Here is an 18,358-nt window from a genome sequence, read left to right as displayed (position 1 = left end):
AGTTTGAATGCATGAAACATATTAAGATATCTGATTCTGCTTCTCTCTTGTCACAAATCACACCAACCCAACATTTTTCATAATACATGCACCCAACATAGTCTCCAGTAGGACACAGGTCTAATGTGGGGGACACATCTGATCCATCAGGAGTGTGATTGTGAGAGGGCAGAATCTCAGCTGCTACTTCAGAGGTGACTATTCAGACTGTCAATTGACTATCTTCACCAGACACCCAGCTGACTTACTTCTTCTGTAGGGAAGTAAGAGTGGTATTCTCCAGTACCAGGAACTCTTTTTGTCATGGAGAATCACATTCTGTGTTCAGCAACGTAAGATAGGACATTGTCAGTTGATATAAAAAAAAGTTTGACATTTTTGATAACTTACTGATTAAAAACTCAATGATTACCATTATTGACTCATGGCACATTCAGCCTATGTTTTGGATAGAAAATAAACATGAAAGATTTGCATAAGAAAAGTAAGGTTTGTGTTTTGAGAAAGAATGGACAATGTAGAATAAATGAAAAATATTTTAAACTTTTTTGCACATTCACACATGCCGTTAGGGTGCTCTGAAAATGAAATCCAAAATTATTTTTTGGATTACAGAGGTCTGCTGTTCAAACCCTGATAGTTACTTATCTGTTTATTGCTTTTTCAGACAATCTATATAGTTATCTGAATAAGGGAAAAAAAATCAAAAGTTTGTGTTGGTTACAACTACGTATTTCTGAGGCCTAAACAATGCTAAGCCAAAATCTCAAATTAAATTTTGATCAATTTCAAGGGACTACTCTGACCATGCAGGGTTTTCTGGAGCAAATGTTTTAATTTTGTCACATACAATACCAAGTAATGTACCAGTGTGCAAAGTGTGAGCCTGCTTGATGGTTTAGTTCTTGAGCTGCTGACTTGTGAAATTTGATGAAAAAATGAGGCCGGATAAAATTGCCTCCAACCTTGATAAACTAGCTGTATCTTGGATATATGAAAAATGTTTTACAGCGTGTCTTCTGACTAACATGGGTACACCTGGTAATTTTTCCCGAGTTTTTGGATGATTTGACATGGAATGACCCTTATCAAACATTTTACTGCAATTTAAACATGCTCTTATGTACTCTTTTCTGATGGCTAGGTCTTGTACATAATCGCATGAAAATACTTCTACTGTATGTATATAAGTAGACACTGTGAATCTTCTGATTTAGTGGTGCTGTTTAAAAAAGACATTTATCTCTTATTTAATGAAATGAACACAGGGTTTATAGCTCCCACATTATGTCGATCTTCCAGTTCCATTCATGTTGTATAAGAATTAGCCTTAAATTGTTGAATCTATCTATCTATCTATCTATCTATCTATCTATCTATCTATCTATCTATCTATCTATCTATCTATCTATCTATCTATCTATCTATCTATCTATCTATCTATCTATCTATCTATCTATCTATCACCAAATGACATAAAACAAAGTCAAAGTGTTGGTGATCGACCCCATTTACTGACGGCTGCCTTGCTTCTGTTCTCTTTGTCCATTGTAGAACCCTCATCCTCGTTATTTGAAAACAGCAGTGTCAGATCGGGGGGAGCATGAATGTGACTGAGAGAATAAAACAGAATAAAAAAAATGCTAACTTTTATAAGAACCATAAATTTACACCGGCTGTTACAGACTCAAATCAAATGTATGTTTTTATTCTATATTAGTAACAATATAAGAGCAGCTCACTACTCGAGACGGAATGCATCCAGAATCAAACCGGGAACCTCTTGATTACGAGTTTCCAGTTGTCAGTGTTGTACCCGAACTTGATTTTTTTTTCTAGGGTTATATACTTGAATAAAAACATACTTGTTTTGTTATACAGGATGATCCAGATCTAATTATGCAATTATTGCATTGCATTGCATGAAAAGTTGCATAGTTAGATCTGGACCACCCTATACTTGTACTTATGTAAAAGTGTTTATTTGATATTTGGACTTAAGTCTTCACACATTATACACTTCATGTCAAAATTTTGTGATTAGTTACTACTAGCCAACACGCGCCGCATAATTATTTATTGATGGGTGAACACTTCATGAAAGACACAGTTGTCCAAATGGGGTGGGTTTGAGGATACGACTGTGAGTGAATGAAAAGATGGAACTCTGTAGAGAGCAACATACAATTGTCCATGACTGAAAACTGGTTTTGGCAGATACAGGCATATCTTTTTGAAAGTTTGTCCCTGCGCCTTATTAATTGTCATTGCAAAGGCCAATTTAACAGGAAATTGTCTGCGTGTAAATGTAAATATATATTTTTTTAAAGTTTTTAAGCACAAATATAGTTAATTATACCATAGAATGCATAGAACTAAATGTAAAAACATTGAATAACACTGAGAAAACCTTGAACAACAGAGAAAACTTAACACTGCAAGAGTACGTGCTATAGCACTACGAACTGCTCGCTAAAAACAATTTTTAAATTAGTTTTAAGCACAGGAAAAAAAATGAGCATTTGAAAAATCCGTAATTTAATAAACCACCAAGAAAAGTAACATTGCAACAATGCATGCTATGAACCGATCGCTGTAAACAGAAGTGAAAACAAAATCAAGCCCGGTGCATTCTTTAACTGCCTTCTCTGCCTTATGCTTCCAGCCTGTGTGTGTGTCTCTCTCTCACGCGCCTGTGTGTGTGTGTTAAGTCTCTCTAGTGTGCCTGTGTGTGTGTGTCTCTCTCTCACACGCCTGTGTGTGCGTGTCTCTCTCTCCCGCACCTGTGTGTGCGTGTCTCTCTCTTGCACGCCTGTGTGTGCGTGTCTCTCTCTTGCGCCTGTGTGTGTGTGTCTCTCTCTCTCGCTAGCCTGTGTGTGTGTGTCTCTCTCTCGCGCGCCTGTGTGTGTCACACTCACTCTTGCTCTCTCTCTCTCTCTGGCTTGCTCGCTGGCTGCACAGGGAATGCACAGGGAGAGGCTGAACACGTGCGGAAATCATCGGCACGCACAAACCGAAAGGGAAACTGGCTTGTTCGTATACCGAGTGTGTGGTCGTGAACAGATGCAAAAGTTTAGCGAACTATTTGCGGTGTTTGGTGAGGTGTTGCGTGCTGGCACATGAGGCTCAGTCGTGCGTATCCCATGACGCTGGAGGAGGGTTAGAGTTGGCAGGCGGGGCTCTGTCTTGCGTGCGTGCGTATCCCATGGTCGGGCGACTTAGTGGATTATATATCGAAAAGCAGCCAGAACCGAAAAGAACAATGAAAAGTCAGGTTCTGCGTGCCTCGAGAGCGAGGGTGGACTCGGGAGGAGGGTTAGAGTTGGAGGGCGGGGCTCTGTCGTGCGTATCCCATGGTCTTAGAGTTGGTGGGTGGGGCTCTGTCTTGCATGCCATGGTCGGCTACGTATTGAATTTTCGGTGGGCGGGGCTCTGTCTTGCATCTTGCCTGCCATGGTCAGCTGCTTTAGTGAATTTTATATATATAGATAATATGAAAAAGTTTCTGTATTAGGTATGTGTTCAACATTTCCTGTCATCCTACATTTACCCAGATCATTGTAGAAACAGAACACACATGAAATGCATGTGTTCCAAATAGCGATGGATTATTTAATCTATACAACTCCAGGCACCTCACACCAAGATAAACAGACTTTATATAGTCTTTATATGAAAAACATTTATATGTTACATATATAAATGCCACATCAAATGTTATTTACCTATTTACTTTGATTTATTTAATTCCTACAGCGTAAAGTCACAGGCGGACTGCAGATCTTCCTGTGTTTGATTGACACTGGCATGTTGACAAAAGTACCTGTACAATACCACTCCTTATTTAGTAAAGATTCCAGGCATCCCACAGGGGAGAGACTTTCCGAGACTGTGGTCATAAAGTTTATGTAGGTGTTTCTGGACAATGGCAGAACCGTAACAATAGTTGCGTAAAGTGCAACAGGAGCTTCCACCTGCAGCTAAAGTCACTTCAGTACCAGACATCAACTACCCTCTGTTTAGAGAAAGCTGTTAAGAGTTTTGATTTGCGTTCACTTTATCTTTGTTTCCTCTGATGGTTTAAAATGCACGAGACAATGAAATATCAACGACTTAATTGAAAATGCACATTTTTGTGCAGCAGTAGCCTGTCACAGATGATTAAAGGTGAATGGTTTCTAAAAAAGGTAAAAAACAGAAACTGACTTTCTTATAATGATGTAGTTAAAATGCAAGCCTGACAATTTGGATAAGGCTTTAAGATTTGTAGTTATTTTACTACCCTCATTGAATGCCATGTACTTTTTGGCAGAATAAATTATTTAAGACCAACTACACTGTCCTGTGTAATGTATTGAGAACTTGTGACTTAAACAGCAATATATTTCAATTCCTCCAATACAGGTATTTTGATCTTGCCTGAAGAAGGGGCCTGAGTTGCCTCGAAAGCTTGCATATTATAATCTTTCTAGTTAGCCAATAAAAGGTGTCATTTTGCTTGGCTTTTCTCTACAGGTATTTTGACTATATTGTGTTCCATTTGAATTCATACAAATTCATATTAGTATTAAAAATCTTCAGGTTAATTTTAAAAATGTGAATACATTTGTCTTTTTCAAATTCAATATATCGAATTATTATGGGTGGAATGGTATGTATAGAACTGAATTCTCTGCTTGATCATTTTCTCTGTAAAGTTTGCTCATTCTGCTTATTTTCTCTTGAGGCTCCTGTTTAGTTGTAATTTAAATTTATCTCTAAATTATCTGTAGGTGAGCAGTGACTGATGATTCTTCTATTTCTGGTGCCTGCTTTGTACTAGATGTTGACAGAATATGAGTTTGTTCCCTGCTAACCTTTAATGGAATAAAGGGATGCATAATATGAATGGATAATTTGTGCATATTGGATGTTAATTAGTATCTAATCTTGTTAGACTACTTTAGAACATGCAAAACCTGAAGAACCAAATTGGGATGAAGATTTTGCTGATGTCTATCATGAGCTGATCCATTCTCCAGCTTCAGAGACTTTGCTAAATCTTGAGCACAATTATTTTGTGAGCATCTCTGAATTGATTAGTGAAAGGGATATGGAGCTAAAGAAACTGCAAGAGAGGTTTGTACTTTCTCCTGTTAAGTAACACCCTGTAGAGATTAACATGTAAAAGACTTGTCATTTTTTTGTTTGTTTTTGCTGTGTCTTATAGAAACATCAGTTTTAGAATACTGTACTTACATGAATTTTGACACCTAGTTGCGTGTTTCATTTGTCTCTCAAGGACCTGAACAATGTTTTTTGGTAGTAGGGATTTTTGTTTGAATCTTTTGTTGAGATTTATTTTGGCAGACTGACACAAGCACCCTTTACACTCTAAAAATTTGTGAAACACATCTTACACACTCTTTCCACCTCCAATACATTCTTAACATACTGTTCCTTCAGGATAACCCCTGCTCCATTTCTCCTCCCATCCACACCATGATAGAACAATTTGAACCCACATCCGGTCCACCTGGCCTTCCTCCTCTTCCATTTAGTCTCTTGCGAGCACAATATATCAACCTTCCTTCTCTCCATCATATAGGCTAACTCTCTCCCCTTACCAGTCATACTGCAACATTCAAAGTTCCTACCCACTCTGTTTGCCTGCCTCCGGACACACCTTCCTCCTATTCTTCTTCTCCTTCTTCGGCCAACAGTAGCCCAATTTGCAAACACCCTGTTGGCTAATAGTACTGTTGGCGGCGTTGTTAACCCCGTCAGGAATTGGTTGTCAAGTGGCTCAACCAGGATAACAAAAACATAACACTGGTGTCGCAAAAAAGCATTCTGCTTTGTTTTATGTTTTTTGGATGCATGTCCAGACAGTGAAACACTAGATGTTACAATGCAGCTTGATGGTTTTTCTGTCTACTGTATAAATTGGACTGAATCATTAGGTAAAAGGAGAGAAATTGGTGGTGTACAGATGTTAAAGGTATTCTTGTTCTGTAGCAGTGTGAACGCTGAAGTCGAAAATAACGGAAAATAAACAACAATTTAAAATAAAAAGCAATTTCTTTATTCTTGGTGAGTTAAAGAGACTGCAGCACCCTCCCCATCCCCCCAGCGCTCAGTGCCACTGACTGGTCAGAAAAGACAGCCTGCCTAAAAGAAGAAATCCTCTCTTTTTATTACCTAGCTTATTCATTAACCAAAGAGAGAAAAACATGGCAGTTCATTGTGAGGTCATACATAGATTGCTGTAAGTTACGGTTACATCCTGATTTAGTACATTCAGGAGTGCAGAGTTTCTTACCAAAATAAAGAGTTATCAGGGAACTTGCATTCCTAAGAAATATGCCCTTATCAGCACACACACATAAGACCAGTTTAAAGCAGTTTCTTATAGTTCAGTACATTAGTTATAAAGAAATTACATTCTTATAGCTTTAATATCTTCATTAGATTTTGTTTGGTTAGATTAATAAATCTTTATTTATTAATCCATAAGGGACATGTTTCTTATAGTTTTAAGCAAGAATTAAGAAACTATCACATTGATTTATAATATCACAGGGTGTTCTGTTAGTATCAAGAGATCAGCATTATCTCATAAAAGAATGCAAACCAGTCTCATATTCTGTGCACAAGCTTAATTCTTTTTCTACCTAAATGAAGAACAAATCATATAGAAGTAATACATTACATAGCTCTGTGCAGCTTGAGTAATACAAAATACAGTCTTTGGTATTTGTGAGTTAAATACTTATAATCTTTACAGTTAATAATGATTTTTTTCTTTCTCAGTTCCCCCCCTTTGCACATAAAATGTGCACATTAAATAATCATCATAGTTGGGAAAGAGTTCGGAAAAGGGGTTGGGGGATGGAAGAAAAGGTGTGTACTGGGAGTCAGGGTCAGCGCTGAGGAGATAAGCCTTAGTAATAGAGGCGTTAATAAACCTTTGTAGAAGGGCTCGGAGGCACAGGATAAGACAGCAACACAAGAGCATGAAAACTGCCAAAGAAATAAGGACAGTTATGAAAATAGTTTTAATCCAACCAGCCCAAGAACCGAACCAATCTTTGGAAGAGATCATCGAAAGAGTCAGATGTTCCTGAGTTTTCTGCTAATTCAATAGATAGGGAGATGATGCCAGCTAAAGCATGAGTAACGGAACCGTCCAGGACAGTGTTGTTAGGAATAAAGGTACAGCAAGTGTTGCTGAACACAACACACAAAATCCTCACTTTTCAGTTAGGAACATTTCTAGTGTTTACTTCCTGAAATTAAGGTACACTTGAAAGGGCAACCAGGAAAATTATGTGCATCCTTAAAAATAATCACAATTAAAAAAGATTTTTGGGAAGGGATACAACTAGGAGATAGGGTTTAGCAGTGGCACATGCATAACAAGAATCTGTTCTTAATTGTGTAACAGTAACCTTCAACCACTTATATCGCAGATTATCCTCTAAGAAAAAGGAAATAATCCCTTGACAGAGTCCCAACACAGAAAGTCCAAAAATAGCAACAGCTTAATGATTCAGTCCACTTTTTACAGTGAGAGACGTGCATTCATGAAAAGAGTCCGTCAACCTTAACGGCATGTGGGATGCCAATGTTTCCTTCGGGTGTCTCTGACCAGTATCCAGGTTCCAAGGGGGATCTGGAACTTCGTCGGTGGGGGACCGGTCCGGTAAGCCTGTTTAACCTGTTTGTGGACTTCCTTCAGGGAGGCTCGGAGAGCTGTAAGACTGGAGAGAAGATCATTGTCCACAGTATGCAGAGTGACATTTCCGATAAGGCGTCCAGTTAAAATTTCAAATGGCGACAGTCCCAACTGCCGATGTGTCCTTCCTCTCAACCCCATCAAGGCCAGAGGTAGAGCATCTGGCCAGGTTAAGTTTGTCTGCTCACAGATTTTTGCCAATTTTGATTTTAGGGTGCCATTGCACCTTTCTATAATACCTCCACTTTGGGGAAGGTATTTGCAGTAATGATGTACATTTATCTGGAGCCAAGTAGTCAGTTCATTTATTACAGAGTTTCACAAAGTGGGTACTGTTATTGGTCTGCAGTTTCTGTGGTATTCCCCATCTTGGAATAATTTCTTTTATTAAAGCTTTAGCCACTGCCAATTTGATTATCAGGGTCTTTGTCATCTTTCTGTTGGAGTAAAGAGACTGGTATGCTATTATAGGCGGCCTGTTTAGCAAAGTGATCAGCCAGTTCGTTTCCTTGGCTGACTGGGTGATGTTTCCCAGTATGGGCTTGGCATTTAACTATTGCCAGTTTCTATGGTTTTGTTATAGCTTCAAGATGGGATTCCACTAATTTCTGATGTTGTATGGGCTTACCAGTACTAGCTTTGAATCCCCTTAATTTCCATAATGCCCCATGATCATGGCAGACTCCAAAGGCATATCTGGAATCTGTGTAAATGGTTATGACCTTCCCTTCAGACAACTGGCAAGCTTGGGTGAGAGCTATTAGCTCAGCTGCTTGTGTGCTTAAACTAGAAGAGATTCAATTTGTTTCAAGTAACTGGTCTCCTTTGACCACTGCATAACTGGTGAAGAGTGTTCCGTCATCTAATTGCAAGGAATAGCTGTCCACATAAAGTACTTCTCCTGCTTCTAGTGGAGTTTCCTAGAGGTCTGGCCTGGGTTTCTGGACCTTTGTTATCTCATCATGGCAGTCGTGTGGTTCCCCCGCTCCCTCAGTGGGGAGTAAGGTATAGTGTATTGCCCTTTCAGTAGTGAGGTGTGAGGTTTTGGCCTGGACTAAGATGGAGTGAACAGCGTGAGGCACTTTCACTGTCAGGGGACTCATGAGTCATCTGGAATGGTCGTCTTCATCTGGGCTGGTGCCAGTGTTTTCACCGTGTGTCTCTAATGAGAGCCCAAGTCCCAATTGGTATAGAAATTTACGTGTCAGGTAGTGAGGTAGTTCACCACGTTTCCCTCACTTGTTCATGCACTCTATCTGTAAGGCACTACGCAGACCTGAAAGAAAAGATATAAGATCATTGTTGACCATGTGGAGAGTAATTTTACATAGCGGAAAACACATTAGCATGGGGCAGCCAGTAAGAATCTCCAACGGTGATTCCCCGCAGACCAGCCAGAGCCAAAGGAAATGGCAATGCATCAAGCCAAGATAGGCCTATTTGTTCAAAGATGTTTGCCAATTTAAAATTTTTAATGTGGAATATATACAGTGGTGTGAAAAACTATTTGCCCCCTTCCTGATTTCTTATTCTTTTGCATGTTTGTCACACAAAATGTTTCTGATCATCAAACACATTTAACCGTTAGTCAAATATAACACAAGTAAACACAAAATGCAGTTTGTAAATGGTGGTTTTTATTATTTAGGGAGAAAAAAAAATCCAAACCTACATGGCCCTGTGTGAAAAAGTAATTGCCCCCTGAACCTAATAACTGGTTGGGCCACCCTTAGCAGCAGTAACTGCAATCAAGCGTTTGCGATAACTTGCAATGAGTCTTTTACAGCACTCTGGAGGAATTTTGGCCCACTCATCTTTGCAAAATTGTTGTAATTCAGCTTTATTTGAGGGTTTTCTAGCATGAACCGCCTTTTTAAGGTTATGCCATAGCATCTCAATTGGATTCAGGTCAGGACTTTGACTATGCCACTCCAAAGTCTTCATTTTGTTTTTCTTCAGCCATTCAGAGGTGGATTTGCTGGTGTGTTTTGGGTCATTGTCCTGTTGCAGCACCCAAGATCGCTTCAGCTTGAGTTGACGAACAGATGGCCGGACATTCTCCTTCAGGATTTTTTGGTAGACAGTAGAATTCATGGTTCCATCTATCACAGCAAGCCTTCCAGGTCCTGAAGCAGCAAAACAACCCCAGACCATCACACTACCACCACCATATTTTACTGTTGGTATGGTGTTCTTTTTCTGAAATGCTGTGTTCCTTTTACGCCAGATGTAACGGGACATTTGCCTTCCAAAAAGTTCAACTTTTGACTCATCAGTCCACAAGGTATTTTCCCAAAAGTCTTGGCAATCATTGAGATGTTTCTTAGCAAAATTGAGACGAGCCCTAATGTTCTTTTTGCTTAACAGTGGTTTGCGTCTTGGAAATCTGCCATGCAGGCTGTTTTTGCCCAGTCTCTTTCTTATGGTGGAGTCGTGAACACTGACCTTAATTGAGGCAAGTGAGGCCTGCAGTTCTTTAGACGTTGTCCTTGGGTCTTTTGTGACCTCTCGGATGAGTCGTCTCTGCGCTCTTGGGGTAATTTTGGTCGGCCGGCCACTCCTGCGAAGGTTCACCACTGTTCCATGTTTTTGCCATTTGTGGATAATGGCTCTCACTGTGGTTCGCTGGAGTCCCAAAGCTTTAGAAATGGCTTTATAACCTTTACCAGACTGATAGATCTCAATTACTTCTGTTCTCATTTGTTCCTGAATTTCTTTGGATCTTGGCATGATGTCTAGCTTTTGAGGTGCTTTTGGTCTACTTCTCTGTGTCAGGCAGCTCCTATTTAAGTGATTTCTTGATTGAAACAGGTGTGGCAGTAATCAGGCCTGGGGGTGGCTATGGAAATTGAACTCAGGTGTAATACACCACAGTTAGGTTATTTTTTAACAAGGGGGCAATTACTTTTTCACACAGGGCCATGTAGGTTTGGATTTTTTTTCTCCCTAAATAATAAACACCATCATTTAAAAACTGCATTTTGTGTTTACTTGTGTTATATTTGACTAATGGTTAAATGTGTTTGATGATCAGAAACATTTTGTGTGACAAACATGCAAAAGAATAAGAAATCAGGAAGGGGGCAAATAGTTTTTCACACCACTGTATGTGTGACGCTGTGGGTTCTCTCCATGCTCCCATCGACCGTCCGGGAGCCCTGAACCCAACACCGTCGATAATGTCACCGAGATGAGCTGACAAATGAGGACAATTCTCAAATGAAGCCAGGGGATATTTCCAAAAGTGCTAAAGTGCTTTTATTAAAACAATAATCAAAACAAAAAGTGCAGTACATCAGTTTCAATAAATAGTCCAGAAAACAAGTGTCCAGTGGGGCTAAAAACCATCAATAAATAAATCCCTTAAAATCAGAGGTTAAAAATGCAGTCCCTCTCATCCTACTCTCGGCTCACCTCCTTCTCTCCTTCTCCCTGGCTCACCCGTAACTCCTTCAGCTGGCGGAGAACCCACAGCCACGAGCTTCTTCAGCCAGCCTCCGTCTTGGCCTCCTTACGGACGTCACTGCCAGAACATCCGAGGTTGGCTCTCCTCCCTTGATCTTTTGCGCACCCACAGTTGCTCCTCAGATCCCTTGGGAGGACACCTCTCTGCTCACCCCCACTCACTTGTTTTCAGTGGGGTGAACTAGCCGCCAGAGCGCCACCGGCTAACACTCCTTAGCAGAGCCCCAGCTCGTGGTGTCTCCACTTTCCAGGTGGCCAGATCTTAACATCATGACTACTGTTTTCCATTCTTTAACCTCCTTTCTCTTTCTCTGTCTCGATTTCTTCCATCCTTCGATGCATCTATTCATCTCCCTTTTCCTTCCATTTCTATCTCCCCCTTTTCTCTGGTGTTGACCCATATAATATACACATACCTCCGCGCGCCTCCGTGGGCACAGCGCCTTAATCACACACCGTAGGAAGCCAATGAGGCAATCGAGAACGACTGCACCCACACGTGCAGGTGCGACTCTCTCCAATCACCTCATTAACTCCCTGCGGTCATACAATCGCGCCCACGGAGAACAGCACGGCTATATGGATTTAAAACTCAACCTTTTTTTATTGGAAGCCGTGGACCCGCTATACCACAATATGCTCCACCATCCCTCCACTCTGTGGATTATATTTGCAGTAGTGGCGGGCATCAATCTACAGCCACTGAGACAGTTCTTGTAACAGAGTATTTACTTGCAATTTCTGAGGCAAACCCCAAATGTGGGATGATTTTTTTTTTTTTTTTTTACTAGCACTTTGGCCACTGACTTGGCATCTGCGTGCCAGCATGGGAAAACCTTCACCCAGCGTGAGAAAACGTAGATGATTACTAAGCAATATTTATACCCATGAGACGGGGCCCTCCGGCATTTGGTGTTACAGCCGGACTTACCTGCAAGCTTTTTCCTACATTAAATCTTTAGCATAGTGTACACCTCTTACAAAACTGATCAGCAAAGTTAGAAAAACCCCGGGTGTGACAGGATTGTTGCACCTGTGCCATCATTGCGTCTTCTGGAAGGATGGGCCAGACCATGCATAGCCTTTGCAATACCTAGAAAGTAGCTTTTGGGAGAAAAGGATGTTTAGTTAATGGATGGATCCAAATTCCTTTCGGATCTTTTTCTGATCCCTCTTTCTGCCACGTCTTTATCTCTTTTCCCGTTGCTACAGTTTGTAGAGATAAAACTGCATCCTTGGATGACTCTTGTTCCTTTTCCTGTTATAGAAACAAAGAGGTTAGTGGTGAAGTAGGATTCCGGGCGGCTTTCTTTGCCCACATGTCTGCTTGCGCATTTCCCTCACTCACTGGATTCGTTTTCCCCTTGTGAGCTTGACACTTCACTACCGCAAGTGCACCTGTCAAATGAGATCTTCTTGTCTGTACTAAGATGGAATGTACAGCATGTGGTACCTTAACAGTTAATAGACTCATGAGAACAACATCTGAGCATGCTAATATGGCCTTGGTTATTGCAGCAGCTACTTTCAAACAGACCGGGATTGTAGCGGCCACTGGATCCAGTTTTATATTTTTTTTTTTTAGTATGCGACTGGTCCTTGTCTATCTCCTTGTTGTTGAGTTAATACTGCAGTCATACACCCCTCTTTCTCGTCCACGAACAGAGTGAAAGGATGAGACTAGTCCAGAAGTCATAACGGAGGCACAGACATCAAAGTGTATTTTATATATGTTAAAGCCTTCTCAGCCTTTTCCGTCCATGAAATGTTATCAGTCAAAGCCAAATTAGAAGAGGTCGCTAGATCTTGGAGTGGCTGTGCTTTTTCAGCAAAAAAAAAAATTTTTTTTTAAACTCATTGCCAGCAATATCCTAACATTGCAAGAATGGACATAACTTGCCACCTTGCAGACCGTGCACATTCCCCTGCAGTCAAATCATTAACCAGGTATTTCACTTTTCTTTAATCAGTTGCAACTTTTTCCCGGGTCACCTTGTGCCCATTTTCTGCTAGGAAGACCAACAAAATATTTTTGTGTCTTCTTCGCATTATTCCTGAGCCTCAGAGCATAAAAGCAACTCAGCTACATATTGCACCAGGACACTACCCCTCTTTGGCCAATAACCTTTCAATTTTTATCTTTTCTAATTCTTGTCCATCCACACACGGACACGTGCACACACACGCACGCATACACACACTCACACGCACGTACACAGAGCCTCTGTATATCCCTGCAGCATCACAGTTCAGGTCCAACGCTTCCCTTTAAAAGTGAATGCGAACCAGAACTGGGAGTCAGGGTGAAAAGGAATTGAAAAGAAAGCATTTGCGAGATCAGTAACAGAAAACCACATAGCAGTGGATGGGACTGTAGAAAGAACAGTGGAAGGATTTGGGACTATAGGAGTCCTAGGGTGTAGAGCAGCATTTACTTCGTGGAGGTCCTAAACGAACCGTCATGTACTATCTGCTTTCTAACTGGAAGAATCGGCGAGTATTGGATTGGAATAATAGCATCCCGCTTAACTAAGTCAGCATAAACAATGGTACTATCGGCCTCAGCCTCAAGTGAAAAAATATATTTAGCACAAGGTAAACGGAAGGATGACTTTAGGAAAATGCCCAAGGGTTCAACATGAGTTATTCAGACAAAATATTATTTCCCTTGTACCCAGAGAGATGAGTGGAGCGAATCTAACTAAAAGATTTGAAGGGTAAACAGCATGGGTCTAGGTGGAGAGGTGGAAGATAAATGACAGAGTGATCGGGTTACAGGTACAACTCATTCTACTGCAATTTTCTTAACAGATCTATCTGGGGTGGACCAAATATTAGGTCCCACATACTCCCAATCCTCCCCTTCCTGACATGCTACTACCCATTGTCTCACATTATGCCACTGAAAGTGAGCGGATTTAGCAATGGGGATGTATGGGATAGAACCACTCCAGAAGAAAAGCAGTTGTTGTGACAAAAGAGAGATACTGCTCCAGCCAATTCTGCTGGGATATAACAGTTCGTTATGCAAATAGTCTCTTTTTCTGACAGCAGCAGCTAAAAAGTCCGAGAGCCAGACTTCACCATAATACAGTCCAAAAATCATGCAATACAGTAAAACAGATTTTGAATACTGTAATCCAAGAGGAACCCAGGACAACAGAGATTTTTGCTGTTTTGAGAAAAACATGAACAATCAAGGCAGCATAAGACCATGTAATCGTAGTGGTCATTGCAAGGGTGGTGTGTTGTTCTGATGTGACCTTCACTCCCTTTTCCGTAACTGAGATGCAAAGGCACAGGCAGGCCATCAAATCTGTCTAAACATGTTCACTGGGCATTAGAGGGCTGATATATTTTGCATTTATTTGTGCTTGTAACTGAGTCCACTGAACATTGAACTGGCCACTATCGACCCCCCGTCGTCCCAGAGTCTCATTCCATTGCCCTCTCACATCATTTCATCTTGGAATTGGCTTCCTTCTAAGGACCTGAATCCATTCTGCAGCATTTGGCTTATACATGTCATCTGTTTCTCCGCCGTCATGAACTGGTTCAGCAATTCCTGCACCACCTCTTTTAATTCTTGCAGGTCCCTGTTTCTTTGCACCATCAAGGTGGGATGGTTTTAATCTGAGTCAGGCTGTTGTACATTATATTGCGGAATGGGCACTTGTATTAATGGTGCTTAAAATTCCATCCTTTCATATTCATGTTTGACCCTGAGGGGTCAGAATCGGGGCTTATTAGGCATCCCTTTCCCCAGGCCATGTCTTTGTGCTGCTTGCTTGCACCGATCGTAACTGAGGTCGGTGGTGATCTCTACCCTCTCCCTCTTCTTCATCCCTCTCTGGCTGAAACTGTTAGTTTTAGAAATCATCAGGACCATCTTCTTCCTCTCCTTCATTAATTCCTCCAGCTGCCCCAAGGGGTGGTGATGAACTATTGTCCTCAAAGGGAGAGGAATCTTCTTCTTTTTATTTATATTATTTTTATTAACTTATTCTTCCTTCTTTTGTCCAGACTTTTGGGATGGTTCTTGCATTATCAAGAACAACTTTTCTTTTTCTGCTATAAGTTTCATTTGGCTTTGCAGTCCCTCATTGAACTTCTGCATCGCTTTCAGGGCTCTATCTTTAATTATCAGTTCCCATCTATCAAACATTTTCATTTTATATGGCCCTCGACTACAGCACCCTCGTGCTTGTACAATCTTCCTAACTTCCTGTATTTCACTCATATCACCAGAGCCTTCTACTGGCCACCTGCCCCCGCTCTGTTTATTCTACCGTTTACATTATTTTTTAAATCTAACCCTGTTTTCTGTTCTATGTAGTGTCTTGGAGTAGTGCTGGGCGGTATACCGGTTCATACCAAAAACCGTTTTATATTTTTTTTATGATAAGGATTTTTCTTATACCGCAACACCAGTTTAAATTGCCTAAACGACATTCGGAACGTGGCACAGCGGGAAACTGTTCAAGTGGGGACCTTTTTCACTGCTACACCGCTAAACACAGATTTGTTGTACAGGGGCTCTTTTTCACTGCTACTCCACTAAATAGGCAGTGGTAGTGTAGGTATTACGCGGTGAAAATGGACAGAGAACATTCCGAAACTGAAGCTGACGATAAAGTTGAACATAATGACACAAAAGAACTTTTGCCGAAAAAAAGGAATCACGTCCGTTTCCTGGAGATACTTTGGTTTTAAAAGGTCGGATGTGCACCATTATGTTCAAATGTGTAAATACTGTTTCTATACTACTGGATAATACTGCAAGCCAAGTTGTACTTGTTTTATTTGTTTTCAATACAGTGCAATTTACCTGGGTACTGTATAATAGTGTGATGACATGTTGACTTTATTCTCGACATTTCCACTTTAATCTCGACGCTTATGACGAGAATAAGGTCGACATGTTGACTTTATTCTTGAAATTTGTCATTAAAGTAGAACATTGTAAACTAAACTTCATCATAAAATGAATATTTAATTTACTAGATTTTCTCAAACCCCGTCATAAGTTATATAGCACATTAAATGCTTTGTGTTAAGTGTTCCCCGAGCTTCTTAAACTAACTTCCTCTTGCACTAAGAGGAGGCGCCGGCAGCGATCGCCACACAGAATACATTCACTTCATGATATTCCTGCTCTCTGAACATTTAGAATGCTAAGATAAATACTTGATATAATTTTCATGGTGAAATGCATTAAAGCATGCATTAATCATGTGGGGGCACGGCGGCGTGGAGGTTGCACAGCTGCCTCACAGCAAGGGTGTCTCGGATGTACCCTGCCTTGCATTTGCATGTTTTTCTGGTGGGTTTACTCGGCGTGCTTCAAAGCCTTTCAAAGTCATGTAGGATGTGGGGTTTTGTTATGCTATATTGACCCTGCTAGTGTATGTTTTGCTCGTATTCACCCTGCGATGTACTGGCGACTCGTTCAGGGATGGGCGCAACCCTGAATGGATGGCATAATTAAACATGTATAACGAAGATATTTTTAAAGTTCTGAACACTCCGTGGGCTAAGTTTATAACTAGTTTTAATTTCACAAAGACGTTTATCGTGTGGTGATTGGTTATGTGGAGAAAGAAAAAGGAAGGATAGGAACTGGGGTTTTGGTACGTCAGATAGAGACAGCATGCATGCAATAAAGAAAGCCCGCTCAGAAGAACATGCATTGAATTCTGTGTTCGTGTCTCCGACCACCAGATTACAAACCCAATATTTACACAATATTTAAGTTAAACCTGTGCGATACCCATTCATACATCCAGTTTTTTGAAGCCTCGTCACAACTGCCATAAAGTTCTCTACACTGAACATACACCTGGGGACCCCTTACTGCGAGGGAGCAGCACTACCGCCTCACTACCGTGCATGTTTAATACCTGCTTTAATGCATTTCATCATGAAAATGATATCAAGTATTTATCTTAGCATTCTAAATTTTTAGAAAGCAAGAATATAATGAAGTGAATGGATTCTGTGCGGTGATCGCTGTCTCATCTTAGTGCGGAGGAAGTCAGTTTAAGAAGCGTAGTGATTAACAACTGGGTCGGGGAACGCTTAACACAAAGCATTTAATGTGCTGCATTAACTTATGACGGGGTTTGACAAACTCAGTAAATTAAACATTGATTTTAGGAAGAAGTTTAGTTTACGACATTCTACTTTAATTATGAAGTAAACTATGAGAATAAAGTGGAAATGTTGACTTTAATCTCGACATAAATGGCGAGACTAAAGTGGAAATGTCGACTTTATTCTTGACATATAGTTTGTTTTTTTCTTCCCTGTGTCCGTATTTTTTTTTTCTTCACCATGGCCCTAATATGATTCCGTAGGGCTATACCACAAATAGCATTGTAAATGCAAGTTGCAGTCCGTATTAATGCAGTTTGCCTAAATGATGGTCTAGTTGGTAAAGATGTCATCACCAAGTTGCACTTGTTTTATTTTATTTTAATTTGGTGAATACTGTGTAATGCACCTGGGCTTGAAGCCTTGAAGTAATAGTGCAGCTATCAGTAATAATACTATTATTTATTTTATTGTTATTATTTATTAGTTTAAATATTATACAGTTTAATGATGGTGAAGTTGTTTAAAAAGTCACTTTAACGTGTCAGTGGACAGAGATTGTTAACATTAACAGAAAGTGTCGTTGGTTTACAAAAAATATTTACTATTTATTCCTTTTCTAAGGCATGTTCAGTGCAATACAACTTTTGACAAGCACTTCTGGATATTTTACTAAGTCTAAATGCCTGTTTGGATGGTTGAAAATATGTTGTCAAAATTATAGTTAAAGTTTTTGCAAAATTAGTTCAATAAAAAGGTTCTATATTTTGACTGCATCTGTCATGCAACGTGATTCCTTCTCTTCATTAGTGCCACCCCCTTGAAAACTATCACTTTATGGGGCCATGCAAACCTGTATTAATACTTGTGTGCACAATTGTACAATGTACAATGTACAGTGCTCTTGACAGTGGAATAGGTTATTCTTAGCCAGTAATTGCAGTGGAAAATGTGGTTAACATCCACTCATGCATGGGGAAAAAAATACCGTCGAATACCGTGAAACCGGGATAATTTTGAAAAATACCGTGATATAGAATTTTGGTCATACCGCCCACCCCTATCTTGGAGAGTCGCTTTTTT

At 40.3% G+C, this 18,358-nt stretch overlaps 1 protein-coding gene across 1 annotated transcript in view; it reads left to right on the top strand.

Moving 5' to 3' along the window:
- Nucleotides 1-18,358, top strand: part of c1h12orf4 (chromosome 1 C12orf4 homolog) — a 52,337-nt gene that overhangs the window by 10,668 nt on the left and 23,311 nt on the right. The window contains exon 4 of the mRNA XM_028809136.2: nt 4,937-5,118. Coding sequence (XP_028664969.2) covers nt 4,937-5,118 — 182 coding nt within the window. The remainder of the gene's footprint in view (nt 1-4,936; nt 5,119-18,358) is intronic.

This window comes from Erpetoichthys calabaricus, chromosome 1 (assembly GCF_900747795.2).
Source record: "Erpetoichthys calabaricus chromosome 1, fErpCal1.3, whole genome shotgun sequence".
Taxonomy (NCBI): domain Eukaryota; kingdom Metazoa; phylum Chordata; class Cladistia; order Polypteriformes; family Polypteridae; genus Erpetoichthys; species Erpetoichthys calabaricus.
This window is presented reverse-complemented; position numbering and strand designations above follow the sequence as displayed.